The 25886-nt window shown below is 38.0% G+C and overlaps 1 protein-coding gene across 8 annotated transcripts in view; it reads left to right on the plus strand.

Annotated features, from left to right (window-relative positions):
- The window catches only part of RAB3IP (RAB3A interacting protein), a 42296-nt gene that overhangs the window by 3827 nt on the left and 12583 nt on the right, over positions 1-25886 (plus strand). For 3 of the 8 annotated variants that reach the window (XR_014492781.1, XM_083365118.1, XM_083365114.1), the window contains exons 2-5: positions 10379-10538; positions 13549-13824; positions 16142-16379; positions 23252-23347. Coding sequence is in view for 5 of the 8 variants with exons in the window: in XM_083365118.1 (XP_083221244.1) it covers positions 13574-13824; positions 16142-16379; positions 23252-23347 (585 nt within the window). In the remaining 3 variants the exon portion in view is untranslated. Of the gene's footprint in view, positions 1-2556; positions 2735-4075; positions 4091-4304; positions 4404-10378; positions 10539-13548; positions 13825-16141; positions 16380-23251; positions 23348-25886 lie in introns of those variants that run through there. The other 5 variants (XM_083365116.1, XM_083365117.1, XM_083365115.1 and 2 more) reach the window with 5 other exon arrangements.

Here is a 25886-nt window from a genome sequence, read left to right on the forward strand (position 1 = left end):
CCTGAGCACCCAGCATCCATTGCGCTTTCTTATTTTCAGAGTCATCAAAGCAAATCTTGCTGCTTTGCTCTCATTAGTCTAGTCAAGGCTATTTCTCAGGTTCCCTGTATTCATAGTTAACTGTCTCAGGCCCAGAATCTGACACATTTGAACTGATAGTTTGCAACTGATCGTTTCCCAAGATGCTGCAGCCTCTTGTTTTTCCCCAGACGCTAAACGCAAGCCATTCTGAAAATGTTTAATTTGTTTGTCAGGAAGCCAGAACTACAATAACCTAAATTGGTTGAGGGAACCATGAAGTATATGTTACTCAAGATTTACACTGAATACCTTTAATGAAGTGCTTGATAGAAATTTTGTAGATTAAGCAGAATTTATTTTTTAAAACACATTCTTCGTTGAAATTAATAGAATGCAGATTATTTTAAAAATATTGAAGTTGTACATAGCTCTTGGAAAATTACATCTTACAAATAATGGGAAATTAATAATGCATGCATTTGAAAGCCATCGATACCCGAGCTTAATCTTTTACACATAAAAGGGGATTGGTGGGAAAGTTAAATACAATCATATTTTATATCATTCACTTTACATATGTTTCATGCATGTTGTACATGTCCATGAACCATTATTTTTAGTCTGTTCTTCTGGAGTTGCAGAATTTTTGTATGATTAACATCTGAGAATAAGGAAGATAAATAATTCATTATGCTTTTAATAAATAACTAGTTTGTGTATAATTTGTAGTTGATGCCTTTTTCTATTTAAAGGAAGAATACTTGTGGAAGAGAATTCTGGTGGAACATTTTTTTTGTCAATAGAAGAACTATTTTGACTAGGTACAAGGAAAAAGTCCTTGACATTATATAAATTGAATGACTTTTAGTTGTTTTGAGGCTGAAATGTTTCAGTGAATATCCCAGAGAGGCACACTGTTTATAGCAAAGCTGAGCAATCAAATTGCAAGTGTTTCCAGAAAGTTTTTCATATGAGCTCCAGTGACGTCCAAAAGTATGTCAAATACAAATTCTAAAGTGGCAGGTAGGGATGTTGTTAAGTGCACTACTGAAAAGTAATCACATTATTTAACTTTAATTTAAATATAATTCAGAGGCAGCTTTTATCCTGACCATCTGTTATTTTTGTCAATGTAGACCAGGGGTGCCAAACTGCCAGCCCGCACCGCGCCCACCCCATTGCCGGCAATGGCAAAATGTTGTGCGACGTCACATGACATGAGTTTGACATGTCTGATGTAGACTTTGGCATGTTGCTTAAAGTCCAGTTCCAGACTTTGCTCTTCTTCCTCCTCCCCAAATGTTGCAAACCTCTTTATAAAATATTCCTTTGCTGCAGATATTTAATATTTCAGTTTTTTCCAGGCTATTTCAGGGTGATCTGTAATTAATATTAAATGCATTCATAATTTTTATGAATGACTCTGGCCTCTGTGAAATTAAAAGTGTGATTGTGCTCAATGGTATGAGCCTATATCTGAGATCATTTTTCTTGACGATTGATGGCCAGTTCATGCTCATGGAGCCTTGTTGGGAGGCGTTTTGTGGTCTCCCCCACATAATTGCAGTTAATTTGGTAGACCACTGATAACATTTTGCCTGCCGATAGGGGTTATTTGGTGCACTTTATTCGTGTGTGAAGGGTCTGATAGGTTTAGGCAGAAATTGAGAAGCTGTATATAATCTTCTGAGTTCGGTAAACCAGGAAACTGTGGTTCCTCATCCTATAGCACCTCTCTCATGACCAATACGGCCAGATCTTGGGGAATGGATGTGAACAATGATATCACATCGAACGGCACCATGACCTCATCATTCTCTATCATCAATGTTTTTTGCCTTTGCAAAGTGTTTGGCTGATTTTACAGTGGTAGAGGTGTTATCCACCAGGTGTTGCAGCCGTGTACTCAGCCACTTTGCCAGCCCAAATGTTGGGGTGCCTTTGAGTGATACAATAGGACGCAGAGGGACACCTGTTTTGTGTATTTGGGGTAGTCCATAAATGCGTGCTGTGGCTGAGTCCCTGGGTCGGATCATTCTTAAGTCCTCGTGAATCTTCCCCTGTCTGTTAAGTTTGTCGGCTGCCTTGTTGATTTGATTCCTGAGTGTTATCATGGGGTCTTTATTGACCACCCGGTAGGAGTCTTCATCACTGAGTAAGGTCTGGATTTTCTGGTTATACTCCAGTGTGTCTATAACTACAGTGGCTCTACCTTTATCTGCCGTCAGGATCATGATTGGGTTGTCCCTGTGTAATTCTTGGATGGCCTTCTCGGATCTTAACAAGGTGTAGCCACGTCTCTGGTTAGCAAGAAGTCCTGCTAGGCACTGCCTAATGGAATTCTTTGTTTCTTCATTGGTTTCAATTCTAAAAATTGCTGACTCTAAAGCTGACGCAAAATCAATGGGTTTAGCATCCATTGAGTTGATGACAGAACAACTACCATCACCTGGGCTACACTCCCCTACATCTACGGTGTCACGTAGGATGACTGAAAGGACGAACTAACGACCACCTCCCCCTCCGAACGTACAGGGGAATAGAGGATTGTAACCTCTCATCAACGGGCACATCATTACTGCAAGAGATAATGAGGAGTCAGACTGGACCCATGGACAGCAGGAGAGGAATGACTGGCCGAGATGGCAGCAGCGCATACAGAAGTGTCAGACGAACTGCAAAATGATTTCATGCGGCAAGATGAGCACTCCTGGTGGGTGGGGCGAGTGGAGAGAGGCAGAGCGCCCAAACTCAAACAGACGTCAGCGAGTCCGACATAAATAGGAACAATGCAATTGATTATGAGAGGGCGGGGGCTGAACAGACCCGTAACAGCTCATTAGCTAAACTACTGGCGTTGCAGAGACTATAAGAACGTGTTTCGCAATCCTGGCTTAGACTCTGACGATGTCAGCAGGCACTGATGAAAGCTCAGTTTAATAAATATACACACATACATACATACATACAAACATACATGCATACTTCACAATCCAGTAAACATTTTGGAGGCAATTATTTCAATACCCTTCTGTGTCTCCAGTCTTGCCCTTAATAAAATAGTGAGCTTAGATGTAGAAACCAAATAATGAATTAATATCTATAATTTATGGATGAATATGACCATATTTTCTCAAGTTCTAAGGACCTTAAACCTTCTTAATAATCTGACATCCAGATGCAAGGGTGAAATTGAAGAGAAAATGCTTTAGCGAGGTCTTCTCTTCTATTGTAAAATAAATAGGGCTATCATCAAGCATATCATGTGGTTAATAGCCAGACAGAACTTGATATCTGCCCTGCAAATTATTGGACATTTGTAACTGTTGTAATAGACAAAAATGCTGCCAGTTTTAAAAGAATCTTAGCTATTCAGTCTTCTCCCTACTTCAGAGTATTAATCCAATATTCCTTCAATGGTAGGAGAAGTCAGATTTAGGAATATCTTCCACAGTGCTGGAATCTATACTTGCGATTCAGGGGTTCATTGAAAGATTGGTTCATGTCTTCTCTTATTGTACTTCATTCTTATAAAATTGCAATAAAGTATTGCCTTTGATTAGGAATATTCCTGGAGAACCTGAAGAATTTTATATTAGTTATGTTTAGGATGACCAAACACCATCTTGCAGTTTCCTGTTGTTTTTTTCCAGATTACTTTGTCAGACTAGAATAAGGTTATGTTAGTTCAAAGTTTCCTATTCATAGTATCTTATATTATAAATCATTGATGCTGTTCAATATTGCTGTCTTGTGTTTTTGTCTTTGGCTGTAATAAAACGCATCAGGTAAAGTTGCAGATGATCTGCTGAGTTGGAAATGGTAGAATTTAGACCCTGATGTCATTTTTGCCTGAATCCTTCATTTCCTTAGACTCCATCCTAAGTAATGTTTGCTGATTATATATATTTTTATGAAGACTTTTTAAATATGTCTTTAGATCAAGCTTGAATCTGCTAGTCTCTACAATTTTCCTGGAAACTTTTTCAGAAGTGGTTTGCCTTTGCCTTCTTACTAAGGCTAAGACAGAATGACTGCTCAAGGTCTCCCAGTTGGCTGCGTACCCAAGGTAGATCTTAGAACCTACATTTCCCAGTTGCTAGCCTTATGACTTAACCAACAGACTGGCTCTCTTCGACACATATATGGTCAATTATTTTGCCAAAATTATTCTCAGCTTTTAAAAGAAGCTAATCCTTCACCGTGTTATATTAAATATTTATGATCAACTGTTAATTCCATTACTCTTCATTCCTCATTGTTCTACTCTTTTGATTACATAGGCACCTATTTGGTTGCAGGAGCTATTTTTAACAGCTGTATTGTTGAACTAAGTAACTGCTATGTTAATGAAGTTGAAGAACTACTAAGTAGTAAGAAAGGTAAGTCATTTAGAGGTAATACTGATTTTAGTTGTCCTGTGGACTTTGCTTTCCGTTGAAGATCAGGAGATTGGGAGTTTAATCATTGCTGTATATGATAAATATTTACTATTTTTGGTCAGATATTAATCTTTATTAAATGAGGTAGATGTTAAACATACTAAGTAGAGTCAACATTATATCCAGCTTTAGTGCTTGAAGGACAACTTGTTGGTAACACTGTGTAAGTAACCCTTGTTGTTTGTGTTCTTGAGACACATTCAATTCTCTATGTAGCCTTAACTCTTTTTCCTTAGCTTGGTCTTAATCTAAACGTGGTGTCTAAATTCAAAAATGTAGGGCTTTCTTGAAGCAGGAAAAAAAATATAGGTGTTTGTTAGCAAATACAAAATAACTGAAGGGGAAATTATTTGAACAAAAAGGCTTTAGTTTTTAACAAATAGTAATTCTTTTCTAATGGTTGGCAATATCCTTTTAAGTATTATTAAAACTGCAATAAATAAATTATACTCTTCAGAATTAACAAAGCTATTACATTGACTTTTTAAATGGGGGAGATATTTGGCTTTAAAAGAACCTAACTTGGATTTCCCCCCCCCAAATATTGGCTACAATTCCCATCATTTCCAGTTTTAGAATGATCCAAGTTATAATCAATGCTTTGAAACATGTAAGTTTGAGAATACTTGTTAGACCTTATAGGACAATATCAAGCTACTAGTTGAACTTTTAGTTGTTTTCAAAAATAATCCTGTGCTCTATCTGTACTCTAATCTATTTCTTTTTCTTATTTATTGGATTTATATCATGTCTTTATGCCAGAAAAAATAATGTTTAAATGTTTAAAAGTAATTTTTAATCTTTTTAAAGTATTCTTCTTTACCCTGAAATTTTCTGCAAAGGTTGTATTTCAGGCTATTCACTTATATTTATTGCAAAAGATTTCTCTAGCCTGTCACTACAATGAAAAATAGCTGGTAATAAATCACCAAAACCTAAAGGGATGGTCCTTTCCAATAGTGTCAAAGTCACAGGGGGGTGTTAAAATAATCAGGCCATAAAACAAGTGAAATGCCTTAAATCTAGGAGTGGTGTTCCAATCCTGTAAAAAAATAGTTCAAGTTAATTAACATGCCTTTGTTGTAACCCAAAAGAATGTAGCAGGGATTTTAAGATTTTAAATTTAAAATTCCCACCATTGTTTTCTGCCACAAAAAGTTATAAAACTTTGCAGTCTTTTCATTCTTTGCCCCTTGTAAAAAAAAGTGCAGTCAGGATATTTAATGTTTTTTTTCTTTGATACATACAGTAGATCAGGGGTCCCCAACCCCTGGGTCCATGCACCGGTACCAGGCCACGGCATGCCAGCAACCGGTCCACACAGACAAGCAAAGCCCCATCCGTGGGATGCAGTCAGCATACAAAACCACGCCCCCTCTGGTCCATGGAAAAACCGCTCTCCATGGAACTGGTCCCTGGTGTCCAAAAGCTTGGGGACCTCTGTGGTAGATGTATCAGGAATGTGGCTCTGAAACTAGTTGCTGGTGTTTGAACAAAAGAAATCTGGCAAGTACTGTGATTTTATTGGCTTGGCTGAAGTTTAACCTGATTCTAACGGGGTTGCTTTCATTAATGATATCTGGTTGGTGGATAGAGAGATAGAGCTGCTTGGTGGAAAAACATTATAAGGAAAGAACTGTCCTATGGCATTTCCCCTGAATTTTTGTTACTTTCTGGTCTTGTGTTTATTGATCCTCCAGACTTTTCCACTGAATCATTCTTGCAGACTGTGTCTGCGTATTTATTTATTTTAAATATCACTGGGAAGTCATCAGAGTCTGTGTCTTACCCCCAGCAATTTAGAGGACAGATATACATGTAGTCCTTGATTTATGACCACAATTAAGTCCAAAATTTCTGATACTAAGTGAAACAGTTAAGTGAGTTTTGCTCCATTTTATTGCCACAGCTGTTAAGTGAATCACTTCAGTTGTTAACACAGTTGTTAAGTGAATCTGGCTTACCCAGTGACTTAGCTTGTCAGAAGGTCACAAAAGGTGTGATCACATCACCCAGGGACACTGCAACCATCATAAATACGAGCCAGTTGCTAAGCATCCAGATTTTGATCACATGACCGTGGGAATGCTGCAACGGTTGTAAGTGGGAAAAATGGTCATAAGTTACCTTTTCATGCCATTGTAAGTTTGAATGGTCATTAAATGAACTGTTGTAAGTCGAATGCTACCTGTAATGGCTGTAAGTAATGGCTCTCCAGCTTCCAGAGGTTAAGTCAGTGTGAAGCAGAAGGAGGTTGGCATATTGGTTGCAATCTCTTATGATGTAAATTTTGTTCTAGTGTTTAACTTGCTCTTTACTAGGGCTGAAAAAAACCTATGTCACCTTGATGAATTTTATATATTTATTGGTAGACAGGAGTCTCTAAAGCAGGCATGTCAAATTGCCGGCCCTTGGGCCGGATGCGTCACGCCGAAACCATGCCCACCCCATTGCAATGGGGAAAAAGTCCCGATACATCACGCGATGTCACACGATGTCATGAGTTTGACACGCCTGCTCTAAAGTGACATAGATTATTGCAAAATTCTGCTATTCAGCCACAGATTCTGTTTGAATACTGTATATTTGTGAGGACTGAGATGAATAAGTGGGCTTAAGCTTCAGTCATGACTGTTTACTTGCTTTTTCTTGCTGTATTTGATTGCATTCTGGTCTAAGAGCTGAATAATTTTAGATATAATTTTACATATAATACAGATATATTTTTAATTATATTTTATAAAATACTTCTTTGTTTAATTTAAAATAGAGGGGGGATGTGTTTGCCAGCTCTTTCATTACAAAAATGTTTTATTCATAAATATATGATTCTGTCCTGTTCTTGTTTGGAGAGATATTCAAGCATGTAAATCTATTTCCAACTGTCATACTCTTAAAAAGGGTTAAATGGTGGTTGTTTTATGAAAAATATTTTTGAGTCTTTGTTTAATTCTGCATGATTGTCCTTGAATTACTTATTATTGAACAATAGTGCTTGGCAAGTATAATACACATAGTACCTTTTTAATGCTTCTTAACTGGAGATTATAAGAGATTAATCCAAAGTGTTTTGTATTCATAGCTTCTTTTAGAGGTGGACTGATTTGGTTTGTTTATTTTTGCTTTCCAATCAGCAGAATAAATACAAAATTGGTTCTTTGTTCTCATAGCATTTAAACATAAAATTTAGTCTGATAGTGAATTTGAGTGCTAGTAGAATTTTAGCCAGAAAAAGGCTGTTAGTGATCAGTCCAATATTAAAGTTAGGGGAAGTTGAATTGTTTTTATGGACTATTTTGTACAGGTAGTCCTCAATTTATTATCTCAATTGAGCCCAAAATCTCTATTGCTAAGTGAGACATTTGTTAATACCCCATTTTACAACCTTTCTTGTCACAGTTGTTAAGTGGATCACTGTAGTTGTTAAGTTAGTAATAAAGTTGATAAGTGAGTCTAGCTTTTCCATTGGCTTTACTTGTCAGAAGGTCACAAAAAGTGATCAAATGACCCTGGGATTCTACAACAGTCATAAATATGAGTTAGTTGCCAAGCATCCAAACTTTGATCATGTGACCATGGGGATGCTGCAATGGTTGTAAGTGTGAAAATCAGTCATAAGTTACTTTTTGCAGTGCCATTGTAACTTTGAATGGTCACTAAATGACCTGCTGTAAATCAAGGATTACCTGTGTCTCATAGTACCTGGGAAGAGATGCAGTACTTTTACTCCCATTTTTGATTAACTGAATTCCAATACTGCATCCAAACCCTAAATTTGGAGATAAAGTAAGCATCTTATAAAGATGTCTTTGCCAGAATGAAATCATTCCCATCCTATTTACACCTTTTAATCATTTTAGATTGCTCTTCCTTCCAGCTTCATGATTTATTTTTGCTGTCAGTTGATTTATGAGAAAAACCCATAGCCATAACACATGTATTAATGTTAACCTCCAACGTGTCTCTAGAAACATTAAATCTTTACAGTACTGTAGTTGGCTAGTGATAGTGCGGTATTGAAGGTTGCTGGGAAGGGTGACTTGTGTCAACTGGCAGCTAACTCTTGAACCTGAATGCTGGAAGGGGTTGGATTACACTATATAAAAGAAGTACAGCACAAAACTTTGGTCACCGTTATCATGGCTGCATCAAGATTTTCAAGAAAATGCCAGGAATTTCAAGTTTGCTTTTTGGTGATATTCTTTCTAAGGAATTTAACATCACCTTGACTTCTGAGAGCAAGATCGAATAGAAAAGAGCATTAAATATCCAATTTTGAATATCCAAGAAGGTTCAATCCAGGATTATCCCATGGTGCAACTTGCTATGTGTTTCACATGATTTTGATAGAAATGCAGACATTAAAGATTTTGTAGCTCACTAGCTTTTTTGTTTGTGTGCTTTCAGGATTTGATGTTTGTGCAAAAAAGGAAACTAAATGTTGTGCTGTTTTATAATACCACAGTATTATACGTGCCCATGATAAATGGCAGAATAGTTGAAATAAACAGATTTGCAATCTACAGTTTTTGTAACAGAGACTATAAAGGAGAGAGGAAAGGGAGAGAACACTAACAAGGAGACTGCTTAAGGGAAAAAAGTTCAAAGGAATTAAGGCTACTATCTTAAATTCTGTTGCAGAATAAAGCATATTGAAAGCTCTGTCTTCTGATAGCGATCTCTACTGAGTAAAATCTTCCAAGAAAAGGAAGTCTTGAGTGGGAGATATATATATATAGTTTAATTAAACATTGTTGGTTTATAAGAAAGATTCACTTTTCATTGCAGAGTGATGAATGGAAATTCTTTTTGTCATTAGCTGGGCAAATGGGAACTACCTTGAATGTTTGTCTGGGTATCACTTTTCATTAGGCTTGTACAACAGCTTCTGAGATACTGGGTGTAGAGTTTCCAGATAGGTGCATTTTTGCAACAAAAGGGTAATTTTATTGTATAGTCTGTACTGTATTTTAAAGGTGAGGGAATAGGGAGGAGTTCTGGTATTACAAGCTCTGATATCTAATAAATAAAATTATCTGACAATTACTTTTCTTTGATAATTAAGCTTTGAGTATAGTTGCTATGGTAGATAGTAATTTAAGATAACATTACTGAAGTGCTGTATGCAAAATGGGACATATTTTTAAAAAGAAGTAGTCATTAAAAAACTACCTTTCAGTTAGATTTTTGAAATCATATTTGGAAATATCTGTCACAATTATATACAACTTGTGGGATGGAAATATTTGAACTGTCATTTTAGTGATTCCAGTGATCTTAGAGTTGGAGACCTTCCTATGAAATTATGGGTATTATTGATATTGATGCCTTTCCTGTAAGGATTTTAGACCACACCTATAGAGGACTGCTGCATCAAGACAGAAGGGACTGTTTAGTGAATCTGGAATCTGTGTTTCCATCACTCCAGTCCTTGCTCTGTGCTGTTACCCATATCACATTGTGTTGCAAATATTTTCAGAGATCATGTTTTTGAAACTGTATTTGTATGTCTTTGCAGAGTATGTCTTTGCAATATTCAGTGTAGAAATTTTTTTATAACAGCTGAAGAAAACACCAGTACTCTTCATCAGGTTCACCTAATATACATTGATTCCCATACATTCTCTACAGCAGGGGTGTCAAACTGCCGGTCTGCAGGCCGGACGCATCACCAGGAAATTGCGCCCACCCCATTGCCGGCAATGGAGAAAAACCTTTGATACGTTGCACAACATCATGTGACGTCACGTGTTTGACATGTCTGCTCTACAGGAATTAGAAATATGTGTGAAACAAAATAAAAGAGACATCTCCATGAATAGAAAAATTATATTTCATGTCTGTTACAGCAGTGGTCATCTTGGGCTTGATTTGAAACATAATCTTATCATAATTCTAATTCTGTCCTTTTACAGATCTGTTCATCTTGATGCTTATGGAGAATTTTTGCTTGAGGCCTATCTTTGAATCTTCCAAGAACTTACCTTAACAAGGAAGAGGATTGGTGATTCTTCACAGATCCTGGAATTTAGCAGCTGGCTTCTGGAGATAACATCCTATATAACAGTTATTGTTGTACGGTTCCATTTTGTACCTTTTATCTGGCTTCAGCTTGTCTAGTTCAGGGTTCCCCAACCCCCGGTCTGCGGACCGGTAACAGGCCGTGGCATGCCAGCAACTGGTCTGCACAAACAAGCAAAGGCCCATCTGTGGGATGCAGGCAACACACAAAACCATGCACTCTCTGGTCCATGGAAAAACCTTTCTCCATGGAACTGGTCCCTGGTGCCCAAAAGGGTGGGAACCTCTGGTCTAGTTCTCAAATTAGGGTTGAGAAACTTTTTAGAATAAGAGCATATTTGAAAATTTGAAAACGTTATGGGCAGACTCATTATGTGCCATATTGAGGGGTTTACCTGTGCCAAAAATTGTTTATGTGTTTTGGAAAACATCTTTTTACCCAAAGGCACTGTGGTGAGATGACTTTGCAGCATTTTCAATAAACATTTGCCTATCGTACCTAGGGGCATTCTCATAAATAAATATAATCCCAATATTCTTTTTTACCGTAATTACATGAGTTTGAAAAAAAACAAAAATCCAGCTGGAGCAGTGAATCTTATAAGTATCAAGTGAAATATCCATAAGCACTGTGTTGCCTAATTCTGTTATAAATCTGTACTCTTTTTAAATAACTTTATTAAAATAAATTGTCCAGTCACTTGCTCCTGTTTTTAGAAGGATTGTAATTATTCTGTAGTTTCGATTGGGACTGAAGAATTGGAGAAAAATGCGAAACTGAGAATGTCACATTTAGGAACAAGTAGAGATCAGGCTGTCCTTATACTTATTTCTATTCCACAGTTGACATATACTGTACTGTTGGTCATGGAGTAACAGTTATGTTACCGTTGTGCTCACAAATACCTTTCTTGGCGACCTGTAGAGTTTTTATCCTGTTTTACATTTTTCTAAAGAAGGACACTTAAAAAGTATAATTCTGAGGGTCAGCATCATGCTATGCCCTAGTACAGTGATGGCAAAACTTTTAGAGACCGAATGCCCAAACCACAACCCAAACAACTTATTTATCGCAAAGTGCCAGGGCCGCATCAGCATTGTGGTGTCCTCAGGGGGGGCATGGGGGTGTGGCCCACTGGGTGGGCATGGCCCACTGGGTGGGTATGGCTGTGGTTGTCATGGCAGACTGGGTGGACGTGGCTGGGGTGGGCATGGCCACCTCGATGTTGCTCATGGGGGGGACGTTTGTGAGGGCCGGGCAGACTTGGGAGACATCCAAGGGATCTCTGGTGGGTGGGGTGGTGGGAAGGAGGACCAGCATAGATGGGGAGGCACGCAATCCTAGCTGGGATCTGGCTTTCCCTGCCCTGGCTTGTTGGGGGGTGGGCGTGCTCTAGCACCTCTACTTGAGCTTGCTGGCCACTTTGCCTCCTTTGTGCTGGGTGGGGCTTCCTCTCTGGGCGACGGCGGTGGCCTAATGGACCTGTGCAGGCTGCTGGCAGTGGCGGTGAGCATGCTCACAGAGAGGGCTCTGAGTGCCGCCTCTGGCACACGTGCCATAAGTTTGCCACCACTGTCCTAGTAGCTTAGAAAATAAAAATGGTGGATGATTTGAGCACAGTATTGTGCTCAGAAGTATACCATTTGCCTGGGAAAGCTTAGAGTAACCTGGGGTGATAGTGTCCTGTAGATTTGGAAGGCTGTGCTCAGATAAATTAGTACTTTGAGACTTGTTAGTCCCCAAGTGCTGTTATTTTGATATTGGGTGGGTCTTCATGGAAAGCATTTTGCAACAGTGCTCATGACACACTCTTAACATTCTAAATGTACCCTTAAAAGATGGAAACTAATTTAGATAATTCTGATACATAGTGCCTAGAAAACAAAAGGTTAGAAACATGTTTAAGTAATATTTAATTATTAAAGGTAATATAAACCAATCAACTGTTTCATACCTATAGTATTTATTAAATGTATATACTGTCTATCTCACTATTAAAGGAACAGTGTGTGAAATAGATAACTGAAATCTCTAAAAATGTATATACTCTTGCATCCTCCCACAGAAATCAGGAAGCAAGTTAAACTTCATTTTTTCCTTCTTAAGATGTTTATTATCTCTTTTATTTAACTTTTTTATAGATGTTATGTAAAAATTGTATGTGTCTCACTTAAGTATCAGTAAATTGATCTGAACTTTTTGATGCCTTTATGAATACATTGAAATGCCAGTATGAATATAGGAAACAGTGCAGCAGAATTTAAGGAAGTGTGTAAAATAAAGGATAACTGTTATTGATCTTATTTAAGAGGTATGAATTGTGAAAGAAGGGCTTTTGATCCCAACTTTAATTGAGGACAAAGTATGTGTGGTTTGAATTCAAATTTATTTTTATGAGCAAGTAAGTCCTCATGTCTCTCTTTTTATTGCCTTCCTCTCTGTCAAATATTGAGATTTTTGGAAATAATTTAGAATACAACTTGGCAAACAAAAGGAAAAATGTCATAAATGACCTCCTTTATTTTGTATATGAAGACATAATTTTAGGATCCAACCATGTATGTGTGTAGGGACGCAGTGGCTCAGTGGGTTAGGACGCTGAGCTTGTTGATCGGCAGTTTGGCGGGTCAAATCCTGAGTGCCGCGTAGCAGAGTGAGCGCCTGTTACTCGTCCCAGCTTCTGCCAACCTAGCAGTTTGAAAGCACGTAAAAAATGCAAGTAGAAAAATAGGGACCACTACGGTGGGAAGGTAACAGCGTTCCGTGCGCCTTTGGCGTCTAGTCATGCCGGCCACATGACCACGGAGACGTCCTCGGACAAGCGCTGGCTCTTCGGCTTTGAAACGGAGATTAGCACTGGCCCCTAGAGTCAGAAACGACTAGCACGCATGTGTGGGGGAACCTTTACCTTTACCTTTATGTATGTGTGTATGTACATTGCTGCCTTAAAGTTGCCAACATAAAATTTTTGATATGTATTTCTGAATAAGTTGATAAGTTTGCCATCTATTTGTATGTAATTTGGGGATGAGTAACAGTCCAACAATTATTTTTTATTTTTAGATCTTCATATGATGATTTTTTTACCATGGCAAATGACACTTTGGAAGGTTTTCATGAAGTGAATCTAGCTTCCCCCACTACTCCAGATCTTTTAGAAGTGCATGAATCTAAAATTTCTGAAGAACCTACCTCACCTACCATAATTTACCGGCTTCATCCCTCAGCTGTGTGCTCCTTACCTATTCAGCCAAGTGTTCTGAATGTGACTGATCTTCCTACACAACCTGTCTACTCATCTGCTAGGCACCTAAATTGTGCAGAAACACCAGGTATCAGGTTGGTTGTAAAAAAACTTCTTTTTAAAAATATGTTCTATTGATTTTTAACATATACCTTAATATTTGGTAAACGTGTTGTCTGAGTTAATGTTTAAAAAATATCAATTTCTATAATTCTATAGTCCATATGATTATATGATTTCCTCTTCTTCCAATAATATTCTCTTTTGCCAACCATATATTAATACAATTCTTATTTAAATAAATGACAAGTATAGCCATTTTTCTCATGTTTCTGCAAGTAATAATCACATCAGCATAAAGCTTCTTTTCATTGGTCATCTTGATTGCCTCATCATAAGTCCTGTTTACATTCTTATTTAAATTTGTTTTCCCCACAATATTCAAAACTTTTCTTACTGGTTAAGATTTTCTTAAAATTACTTACACTTAAATATTTAAGTCTTTTTTCTCATACAAGCCATTACATTGTATATTTTTCATATTTTTTTAAAAAAGAGCAAAAGAAAAAAGAATAAAAGAAAAAACATTTCTTTTATATAAACCATCCCAACATTTTTATATTTCTCATGTCAAAAAACCAAACACAAAAGAAAAAATAAAGAAGGCATACTATATTACTTTAGGGGCTCATCCCTCTTAAACTAATCTTCATTTATATTTAAAATCTTTCTATTTCTTTAACCATATTCAAACAATGTTTAATTTTTAAATACTCCCTCTGGTAATTTCCATCATCCAATTTCTTAATTCTCACTTTAGCCTTTTTTTTTTTTGCCCAACATCTTTTCTGTTCAATATGTTTCGGTGAGTCAGAGAGTTTTCCCATAATCTTATAAATGTTGTTACAGGTACAAAAGGCTAAACAGGTAAGATGTTTTTATAGGAAGCTTTTGCCCTTTCATGTTCATTGAAAATATTTTCCTTTTTGTCTTTCTTGATTTTATTTATTTTTGTTTCTCAAGATCTTGTAATTCTCCTGGCAAAACCCATTTTACCAATTTTTTCTTGTCCCCAAACTTATTTTGTAATCTTAAAGTATAGATTGTCTTTTCCATATCCAGAGTTTCTTGTAATTTTTTTTCCATCTGGGTTAAGTCATATTTCCTTGTATTGTTAAATCTTGAAATCTCTCTCTTCTGTCTTGTACTCAGTTGTCTGTTTTTTCTGCTCACTTTCTATTTTTATTTTCTGAGAATTTTTATTTTGTAAAATTAAATTGGAGATGTATTCATTTATGTTTTCAAGGTTATGTTTAATTTCCTTGGGGTTTGAGATTATTGTTGTTTGAATTAATTGCAACATAGTATAGATCTCCTTTTGGAAAGTATTTATTTTTTCTTGGTATAGTCTTTTTGCAGATCTCTGGCTTTCCATGATAGCCAAAAATCAAAGTTTTTCTTTCTCTGCAGACAGCTTTAGAGTCACAGTTGAGTTAGTATTTGTAATCCAGAAAGGTCAATTCTCTCTCTCTCTCTTTTTAGAGTTTATAATTCTCACTTTGTAGAAAGCCCAAGATGTTTTCTTTTTTCTTTTTGTTATTAAGACATTGCAGGTCACCAAATTTATCTTTTCTGGGGCCTTGCCAGTCTCTGTATTAAAGCAGCTGTTGTTGTATATTTTCATCCACCACTAAATGTCAGCACCAGTTTTTTCAGTAATAGACATTTACTTCTATTTTCATGATATAAAAAGTAAATCTTAACAGATTCCACCAATTTCAAACTTAGCCAAATTAAATCTTATAGTCTTTTCATTTCAATATATTTTTATTCCCCCTAAAAGGTTTAATTTGCCACTTCCGTCTGTAGTAGGGTAGGGCAAAAGACCTCCTTCTCACTTTCAGAGGCTTTTTGCTTCTTGGGGTTTTTCTTTTTCTTTTTCCAGGAAATCAATTTCCAAATAGGAGAGAGACAATCACTGTTCTTACCCAGTTCCAAACACGTTTACAGTCAGCTTGAAGTAGTACTTTTGGACTTCGGTTGCTTGTAGCTTGGGCTAGACTCGGAAGTCAAGCTAGCCTCTTCTCCTGCCCATTTCTGGAGGGCTTTTCCCAAACTGATCGGATTGACTGCCATCTCTCCGCAATCGGCGGGACTTCTCCCCTTCTATGTTGCCTCTACTGGGCAACTTCAGGCCCATTTAGGGTTCCTGGCAGGCAAAAATCAGCCGTAGGGAGCAGAGCCCCGCAATCCCTCAGCTGTTCTGCTACCGCGCATAACCGGAAGTCATAAAAAACTTTTATTGATAATTAATTAATCATTTTGTGTTACCTGTGAAAGCCTTCAAGTCTTTTTTTAAAAATGCAGTCCATGTGTAATATTACTTTTTTAAAATACACTCTTTTCTTACAGCATCAATGTCACAGAAACTGTATCATGTTCTACCTCAGGAAGCTATGGTGGGAAGGACAACTGTAGCGCAGAGAGAGAATTTTTGCAGGGTGCAACAGTAACAGACTTTTCTGAAGGAAGAGATGACGTTTTTGGGCTGAGCACAGATAGTCTCTCTCGTCTGCGAAGCCCATCAGTATTGGAAGTTAGAGAGAAAGGCTATGAAAGACTTAAAGAGGAACTTGCTAAAGCTCAAAGGGTAAGAATAATGCATATAATGCTATTTCTGTGTAAGGGCAGAATATTGGTGCTGAGATAAAACATTCCAAATCCTGGCAATTCTTTTTTTTCCTTTTTTTCTACCTTTTCTGCCCCCTCTCCCTTTTCATTGTATACCAACAAAATATTACACTGCCCTTTAGATAGCTTCCAAGCTACTTCACTGTTTATTGAAAAATAATGTTATATTGTGGATGTCTGGGGAAACTATGATGTGAAGATGGCTCTGAGGTGAGCAGAGTTGTCAAGTGTGGTGGACTGAGAAAACTCTTGAGAGTGGAGAAAGTCTCTATCTTTGCCTAAGCCATGGCTTTGAGTGTTCAGATGGACACTGGGTTTGCATACTTCCTTTTTTATCACTTTTAATTATTAACGGCCTTTGAATATTAAGAACCTGCAAATTGGCAAGTTGCAGTATACCAGGTAAGTCTTCCTCAGTCCTTAGTGAAATATGTTTTATGCAAATGACTTTAAAAACTCTTTTGGACTAAGCAAAAAAGTGATTACAAACTAATTTTTGAATGTCAAAGATGGACTAAGGGGGAAGAATTTGAAATAAGATTTTGAAATTAATTATAAGAATCTCTCATTTAGTTTAGGAATGTAGTTTAGGAAAAATGTAGTTTAGGGGGAAAAATGAACCTTCGGAAATTAAGTATAAGAAATTTTTCTATAGGAAAATATTGTTGATCAGAATAATACATAAGATGGGACATTGAAGGTTAAACACTAGAGGGACCCAGAAAGAATTAAAAGTTTATCATTAAAGTTCCAAATTCATCTGAATAATTTGAATTTAAGGATATTTGGGACTAATATACTCAGAAGTTATTTTTAAGACTTATTAACAAGACTGAGACTGATTTGAATGTGGATTTAAAAATGGCAGATTATAACAGTGATACAGATAAAGATTTTACAAGGAATATAGATAAAAAACTCAGCTGGTGTCTTAATACTTAAAAGATATACAGAAATAACAAACCAGAAAATGACTTGTTATACCATTTTTAGTTTGGATTTAGAAAAAAAATGTGTTAAATCTGAGGAGACACAGAGAAAATTGAAAGAAATCATGGAATCTATTCAAAGGAAATAAAGATTAAGACTGTAAAAATTAAAATAAACATAAAATGGGGTTATCTGACCAAGGTTAAAATGTACATTTCTGGTAATGCTTAATGGATTTTTGCTGATCAGAACTGAATGACGAGGCTCTAAAACTTTGTTTATAAATAAGACATCAGATAGAGGAAGAAGAGATCCTTTGTTGTATTTTTAGGGAAAGTGATAAGGTACTGTGTTAAAGGACAGGAATATGCAGCTAGTTTATTTATTGTTATTTCTGGTGACTCTTAATGGACCTTTGTTGGCTAGAATTATATGACGAAAATCTGTTTATAAATAAAAGATGAGACATGGCATGAAGAATGCTTATGTTGCAGCATTAAAGAAAATGATAAGCTACTGAAATTGTACTTGTCATGATGAAAGGAGAAGTTATTTTTTTATATATCTTTTTTCTTGAATGTGATTTTTCCCCCTTTTTTGTACTTTTTTTTCTTTCACTTTACTGTTATATTTTTTTTAGTTTGTATTAGCTTTATCTTTGTAATTGTAAACTTTTAAAAAAATTACTATTAAAAATTACATTGCTATTAAACATTTTTCAATACTAAAATACCAAAAATAATGATCAAAAATGGTCAATCTGATAAAACTGCTGTAAGTATTGCATTTTTTGTGTGTTATTTAGGCCTGTATTGTGTAAGCATTTTAACATTCAGATGGAATCTGCCTTCTGTAATTCAAATCCAATATTCTGTGTTGTGCCTTATAGAATTAAAAAAAGAGATCTTGACTACCTTCTGTACTAAATCATTTTTTATATTTTAAGAGCAACATTGTATCCCACCTCACTCATTATTTCTCAGAGATAAAATACCCAGTTCCTTCTATCTATTTTCAGAAGTTTAGTTTTGCCAATTGCTGATTGTATTGTATTTTTACTGTATTTGCCCTGTACACCGCCCTGAGTCCTTCGGGAGAAGGGCGGTATAGATATTTAATAATAATAATCATCATCATCATCATCATCATCATCATCATCATCATCATCATCATCAAAGTGCAGTGCCAAGAACTGGACCCAGTGCCTAAAGCAGTACTGAGTGGAATAACTACTAACTGTCCTTTACAATTATACTTGTGTTGGTGCACCTTAAAATTGTATTTGCCTTCTTAATAGCCACATCACATTGCTGGCTCATATTCAGTCTTTTAGTTTGCAGGTACAATTACCAAGTCAGATATTCTTTCTCTCTTCTTACATTTGTATATTTGATTTCTGTTTCCCAGGTGAAAAACTGGGAAAAACTTGATTGCTTTCTATAATCTATTAAAAGGCCGGCAGTTTGACACCCCTGTTCTAGAGCATTAATTAGTATTAATCCTACTCAGTACATATTTGCAAATCTAGGATGCTTTCCCTCTGCTTATCATCCAAATAATATAAATATTGAAATGTTGAAGCCCAAGGATCAATCATTGTGACCACCTATTAAGTACCTTTGTACTGTTTGATGAACCATTGATGAGATCCTCCTGTCTAAGAGACTGAGCAGTTTTTGAGCTAGCTCTGTTTCCACTAAATTACCCTGCCACCCAACCTATATTTTAACTAGCTTGCTTATTAATAGGTCATGGGGTAGTTTCTCAAATGTGAAGTTAAGGGGGGTTACATTTGTTGAATTCCATACAACAAACAAAAAGCAAGTAGCATTTCATTGAAATTTACAACATGGGGTCAACTATAGAAAATTGTTATTTAACGTGAAGCTGAGCAGGGGTTTTATGTACATCTTAAAATTTGGGTGTAATAGGATACATCTGGGAAACTGAAGATTTTTTGTTGTATTCTGTCTGTTGATAGATATCCACAATAAAGATGATACTTCTGCTATAGAATAACTAACAGTATTTTTTAAAATTTGAATATGTTTTGCATAAGACTACCAAGAAATTGTATTATATGTTTCTTTCCAAGCTTTCTAGATGATAATTACTTGTTCAGCTCAAACTATATATCCTGCCTTTTTCTAGAAAAGGTTATTATTTTAGATGTATGATCTTGATGCTGCTTGTTCCTGTTCTGCAGTCTACACCCCAGTGTTTTACAAACTGTGGTATGCGTACCACTGGTGATACTTCGGTACCTGGCAGGTGGTACCTGTACGATGGGTTGAAAAGCACTGTTAAAAAAATGTTTATTAAAAAGTGTAGCAGCGGCAATGCCGCACAGGCCTCTGGAAGAGTCAGCTGGAGCTGTGGTGTTGCTGGGGATCTGCTGAGCTCCCAGGATCACTGCGGGCTCCAGATGATTGGCGCTTCTGGAAGCTGTGCACAGCCTCAGGGAAAGGTGTTATCTGCAGCTACACCAAAGAGAAAAGGAAGAGAGGAGAGGATATAAAAGGAGCTTTTGCAGGGAAAGGGAGAAAAAAACCCGACGGGGAAAGAGAAGGGGACAGAGAAAGAGACGAAGAAGAGGAGTGGCTTCTTTTAGACAAGCAGAGGGAGAGGGGATAGAATAGTGCAAAGATTAATGTCAGAGAAACAAGCGCAAGTTTCCCTTAAAAGTATGGTAAGTGGGTGAACAGATAGTCCTCAATCTACGATCACCATTGAGCCCAAAATTTATGTTGCTAATGAAAAATTTGTTAAATGAGTTTTGTCCCATTTTATGACTTTTCTTGCCACATTTGTTAAGTGAATCACTGCCATTGTTAATTAGTAACATAATTGTTAAGTGAATCTGGTTTCCCATTGACTTTGCTTGTCAGAAGGTTGCAAAAGTCTACCTGTACTTCACTTTTTTTCCCTTTTTTCCCTTTTTTTTGGTCATCAAGTTTTTGACATCTTGTTAGGCGACTGGTAGTACTCGAATATTGCCGTATCCTAAAAGTGATACAATCTGTGAAAAGGTTGAAAAGCCCTGCTGTACACTATGCACTGTATTTAACTGATTTGAATTTGATGAAGTGCCTAATGGGTACTTCTCCAGTATAGCATCACTTGGCCTATTTTTTCTCTCTTAAATGATACATGAAGAGGGTTGGGTAACCTATAGATACATATGAAGAACAAGAAATAGTCCTTTCATTATTTTTTCTTTCTCCTTTTTTGCTGTGAGCTTTATTACTATTATCAGAATTAGCTTGAAGAAAATTAGTCCAGCTGTTTTTCCCCAGAAAATGGCCTTGTCTTGCTTTCTTAGCTTTATTTGTCTTCAGAATGATTGCTACTTTATAATTCTGCTAAAATATAATATTTCTATATCTCTTTAGAGACTGATTCAGAAATGCTGAGAATACTGTTGCATATTGCAGTACTGATTGCAGTGGCTTGATTTTCGCCTACAGAGATCCTTTCTGTTCTGGGATCTTGCAGCCATTGCCTTGATTTACCTTTCTTAATATTTACTGCCCCCTAGTGCTGTACATTATCTTTAACACTTGTTAAAGTCTAAAGCAGGGCTTTTCAACCTTGTACCACTTTCAGGATATGGCAACATCGGAGTACCACCAGTCGCCTAGCAAGGTGTCAAAAACTTGATGACCAAAAAAAAAAAAGGAAAAAAGTGATGAAGTATAGGTAGTCCTTGACTTACAACAGTTCGCTTAATGACTGTTCGAAGTTACAATGGCCCTGAAAAAAGTGCCCCCCAAGCCACAGCCGAGCAAGACACCTGCCTGCCTGCCCGGCGGCGCTCTTCCTCCTGTCCGATGTTTCCATTGTTGTGAGCATTTCTGTTGAGGATTGGCAGCGGAGGTGGGGTGGGGTGGGGTTGGTTTTTATTCCCCTCATCTGCTGGGTGGCTGCAGCAGGTTTGGGTCACTTCACATGACCCTGGGACACTGTGACTGTCATAACTATGAATCAGTTGCCAAGCATCTGAATGTAAATTACAAGACCCTGGAGATGCTGCAACATTCCAGCTGATCGGCGCTTCTTCTGGGCTCAGAAGCACCAGGATCAGCGCCGAGCTCCAGCTGGAGCCTGGCACTGATCCTGGCGCTTCCGCTGAGCCCTGACAGCCTTGCAGCTCCAGCCGTCTCTCGCTCAGGCTTGTGCGGTGCTGCCATCGGTTCAGCTCATTCCCCTCCCCTGCTACCACTTTTCTAGGATGGTCGCGAACCACCTGTCAGGTGCCAATGTACCACAGGTGGTACCCGTACCACTGGTTGAAAAGGCCTGGTCTAAAGCAGACATGCCAAACTTGCGACATCATGTGATGTCATGCAATGTATCGGGACTGTTTTGCCATTGCTGGCAATGGGGTGGGTGCGGCTTCCGTGTGACACGTCTGGCTAACGGGTCAGCAGTTTGACACCCCTGGTCTAAAGGATTCACACTTTGGTTCTTAAATAGAAATTTGTTTTTAGTTAACCAAGTTTTGTATTCAGATTTGGCTACAGATATGGCAGATTTACGGGTTTTGTGAAATGTAATTTGTGTGTACATATGTGCAGGTTCCACAGATTTAGTTGTCCCACCAGTTCAGAAAAATGTTTTTAATTACAGGCAAAAAAATTAAATAATGTGACAATTGCACTTCAACTTGTGGACACTATGTTATCTACCATATAACATGGACCAGGGATCTTACTGAGGTCATGTTACATCTCTATATCCCTGAGGTCCTTATGTTTTCATTTTTCCATTTTTTGTTCAGTTACTGCAGCTATTTGTCTTTCGATATTTCTTGAAATTTCTGGCTATGGGAAAGGGTTGTTATTCAGGTATTCAATAGATAAGCAGGTCATTAGGGTTCATTCAGTCCTTAGAATCTCAGTATAATTTGGGAAAAGGCCTCTCTAAATTTCAGTGATACTGTGCTAGACGAATGACAAAAGAACTTGACATAGTTCTGAAAATAGCAGGAAAATATTTTATTGGAATGCTTGGACTAAAAAAGGATTAATGCTTTAAATTAGTTGATTTTTAATGGTGATTTTAACAATTTTGAGATATTACTTTTTGAATTTTAGTTTCCTTCAATATACACTTGCTGAATATACAACTATATTAGTATATATAGCTGAAACATTCCCCAACTGAATAATATAGTTAAGATAGTATAGCAGTCTCTGAGTATCTGCAATATTGACTTCTTTAAGAAACATTTTCCTTGCATGAAAACCTACCATTTAATTTTATAAGGTATTAAAAGATGAAATTAAAATATTAGTTATACCTTGATTTGTGGAAGGAAGAATTGGAATATTCAATTTTGGGAAATCAGTGGTCCAGGTGGTAAAAAATTGAAATACACTGCTTATGATCTAAAAATGAAATTAATTCATCAGAAAATAACTTTTCAGATTTATTTGACCCATACAAGAATGTTTTAAAAGTGAGGGAAATTAATTTCTAATTTGAATGATACAAGCAATTTAACTTGTGATTTGGTCTTGTTCTTTTATTGCTTTATTTTGGTTTCAGATTTTAACATATATGTTAATATAACTCTAGAAAGATACAGTTAATAATCTCAATATGATATTGAACTATGTTTCTTAAGTAAAAAGCCTACTTTTTAAACTCACCCATATGAGCCCAAGAGAGTAGTGTAGATAAAGGAGTGAAGAAGATAGAACTTTCATCTCTTGTTGTCTTTGTTTTATTTTGTATAAAAATGGATTCTATGCATTTTGATTAGTTATAAAAAAACAGGTCCCTGAATAAAATGTACTTGCCTGCCAAGTTGCAAATAATATGAATCTAACTTCCATATTGTTTTGAGTTTGCAAGTTAAGTCTTGTCAGTTATGTCAAAATAACATTTTTTCCATAGGAGCTGAAACTAAAAGATGAAGAATGTGAGAGGCTTTCCAAAGTACGTGATCAACTTGGCCAGGAACTGGAAGAACTCACTGCTAGCCTGTTTGAGGTTAGTATACTCTAGGAATGATATGGCTAATTTCATGAAAGCTTTAACTTTTTCCCCCAAAATGGCAAATTTGGAAAATGTTTGTGAAGTGGCTGAAGGACCACTCTGGACGACTGGTTAACCAACTGGGATTTATTTAAGAGCAGGGCAAAGAACAGTACAACTTGTCCGGCTTTTATAGCCGGCGGCTGTCAGTGTAGACCAATCAGGTTCGTGTCTTTTGGCGCCGCGTCTAGTTGGTCCAATCACCGCCGTCGCGTCTTGACAGTTCTTCTCCGTGTGGTGAGTCGGCTTCTGTGTTTTGACAGCCGCGAGCTGTCAAATGGCTGCTCCTGCGCTCTGGCGGGGAACTTTGACAGCTGTCAAAGTTCCCGCGTGTTCTCCTGTCAGTGATGTTACCTCACCGTATTAAACGATTATAACTTGTTAATAACATTTATACATGTGTGTTTATATACATTACACCCCTTACCCCTCCCCCGGATTGTTTCCACCCCCTTGTTGGTTGTTGGAGCCGGCCCATTCATAGTCCTGCAAGTATGCTGGTGCTCTCCTGTTTCGGTTAGAACGTCTTGGGGGTGGTGCGTTTTCGTGTTCCGCCGGCGGTATGTTTCCTTGCTCCCCTTCCTCCCGTTCTGGTGCAGGTATTATGTCCAGGGGGGGTGGGGGTTGGCTGTCTGGTGGGGGAAGGTCTGGGTGGTGTTGTGGTTGCCTTGGCCTGAGCTGGTCTATGTGCTGTCGTAAGTTGCCTTCTGTCGCCGTATGTATTAAATAGGAAATGGGTCCAGTTTGTTGTAACACTGTCCCTTGGACCCATTTGTTTTTGGATGTGTATGATCGTGCCCAGGCCATTTGCCCAGGTTTAAATGTGCGGGGTGGGGGGGGTGATCAGGTTCTGCTGTATAAGTGTCGGGATGCAGTCTGTCGAGCCGCGTTATCAGCCTCCTTCCCCACCTTAGCTCCGCTGGTGTCTTGCCGGTCGCCATGCAGGGTGTTGTGTGTTGTGCCATCAGGAACTGGCTGAGTCGCCGCTGCCAGTTCCCTTTTACAAACTTTTTTAATGCTTCTTTAGTTGAGCGCACCATAATTTCAGCCATCCCGTTCGTCGATGGGTGGAACGGTGCTGAAGTGACCAGCCTAATACAGTTCTTCGTAGTGAACATCTGAAATTCACGAGAAGTGAATTGTGGTCCATTGTCTGAAACTATGGTGTCTGGGAGGCCATGGGTGGCGAAGACCTTCCTAAGGGCTTGTATAGTGGCTTCTGAAGTGGTTTTCCTCAGGGGGATTACTTCTAGCCATTTTGAGTAGCTGTCAACTATTATTAGGAAACTCTGCCCTTGGATTGGTCCTGCAAAATCTAGGTGTATGCGTGACCATGGGTTTTTTGTTGTTTCCCATCTATGTACCGGGGCCTGGGGTGGTTCGCTTGTTGCTTGGCAGGGGTAGCATCCTCCCACATGTCTTTCTATATCCTTATCTATGCCTGGCCACCATACATAACTTCTGGCTAGAGCTTTCATTTTAACTATGCCTGGATGTCCTTCGTGTAGGGTGTCTAGAGTTTGTGCTATGTTTTTGTCTGGTATCACTACTCTGTTTCCCCCACAGAAGGCATCCCAAGTGTGATGACATTTCGTTTTGTCTGTTATAGAATGGCTGGAATTGTGGGTGTGGATTTTTGGCTGGCCATCCCGTGGTTGTCCACCTGAGAATCCTGCTCAGGACTTTGTCCTTGGCTGAATTTTTTGCTATGATTTTGGCGGAAAGGGGGCATTCTGGAAGTTGGGATATTGCCAGTATGAGCCCTGCAGGAGCTGGGTCTGTGTCGTTGGTTTGAATGGGAAGCCTGCTGAGACAGTCTGCGTGTCCCAATTCTTTCCCTGGTTTGTGTATTAATTTGTATGAATATGCTGACAAGAAGGTGGACCAGCGCAATATTCTTGGCGATAGAATCTGGGGGGTTGTTTTGTCCCAGGTGAATATTCCTAGCAGGGGCTTGTGATCCGTGAATGGGTCTCCCATAGAGATAGTCGTGGAACTTTTTTACCCCTGCGACTATTGCCAGTGCTTCTCTGTCGATCTGCGCGTAGTTTCTTTCAGCTTTTGAAAGTGTGCAGGAATAGAAGGCTATGGGTCTTTGGGTGCCATCCTTGTAAAGGTGGCTTAGCACCGCCCCAATTCCGTAGGGTGATGCATCGCAAGCGATGCATACTGGTGTGTCTTCTCTAAAGAGTGTGACCGTTGAGCTGTTACAAATAATATTTTTCAATGACTGAAAGCTATTTTCATGCGTTCTGGTCTACGACCAGGCAGTGCCCTTGTCTAGGAGCCTGTGGAGGGGTTCTGCTATAGTGGCTTTGTGGGGGAGGAAGGCATGATAGAAGTTTAACAATCCCAAAAAGGCTTGGAGTTCTTGTTTATTTTTTGGACTGGGGGCTGTTTGAATAGCTTTTAGTTTTTCTGTAGTGGGGTGGATGCCCTGGGCGTCTATTTTATAGCCTAGGAATTCTGTGGCAGTGACTCCGATGGAGCACTT

The sequence above is a fragment of the Vipera ursinii genome (genome assembly GCF_947247035.1).
Source record: "Vipera ursinii genome assembly, chromosome: 6".
In the NCBI taxonomy this organism is placed as follows: Eukaryota; Metazoa; Chordata; class Lepidosauria; order Squamata; family Viperidae; genus Vipera; species Vipera ursinii.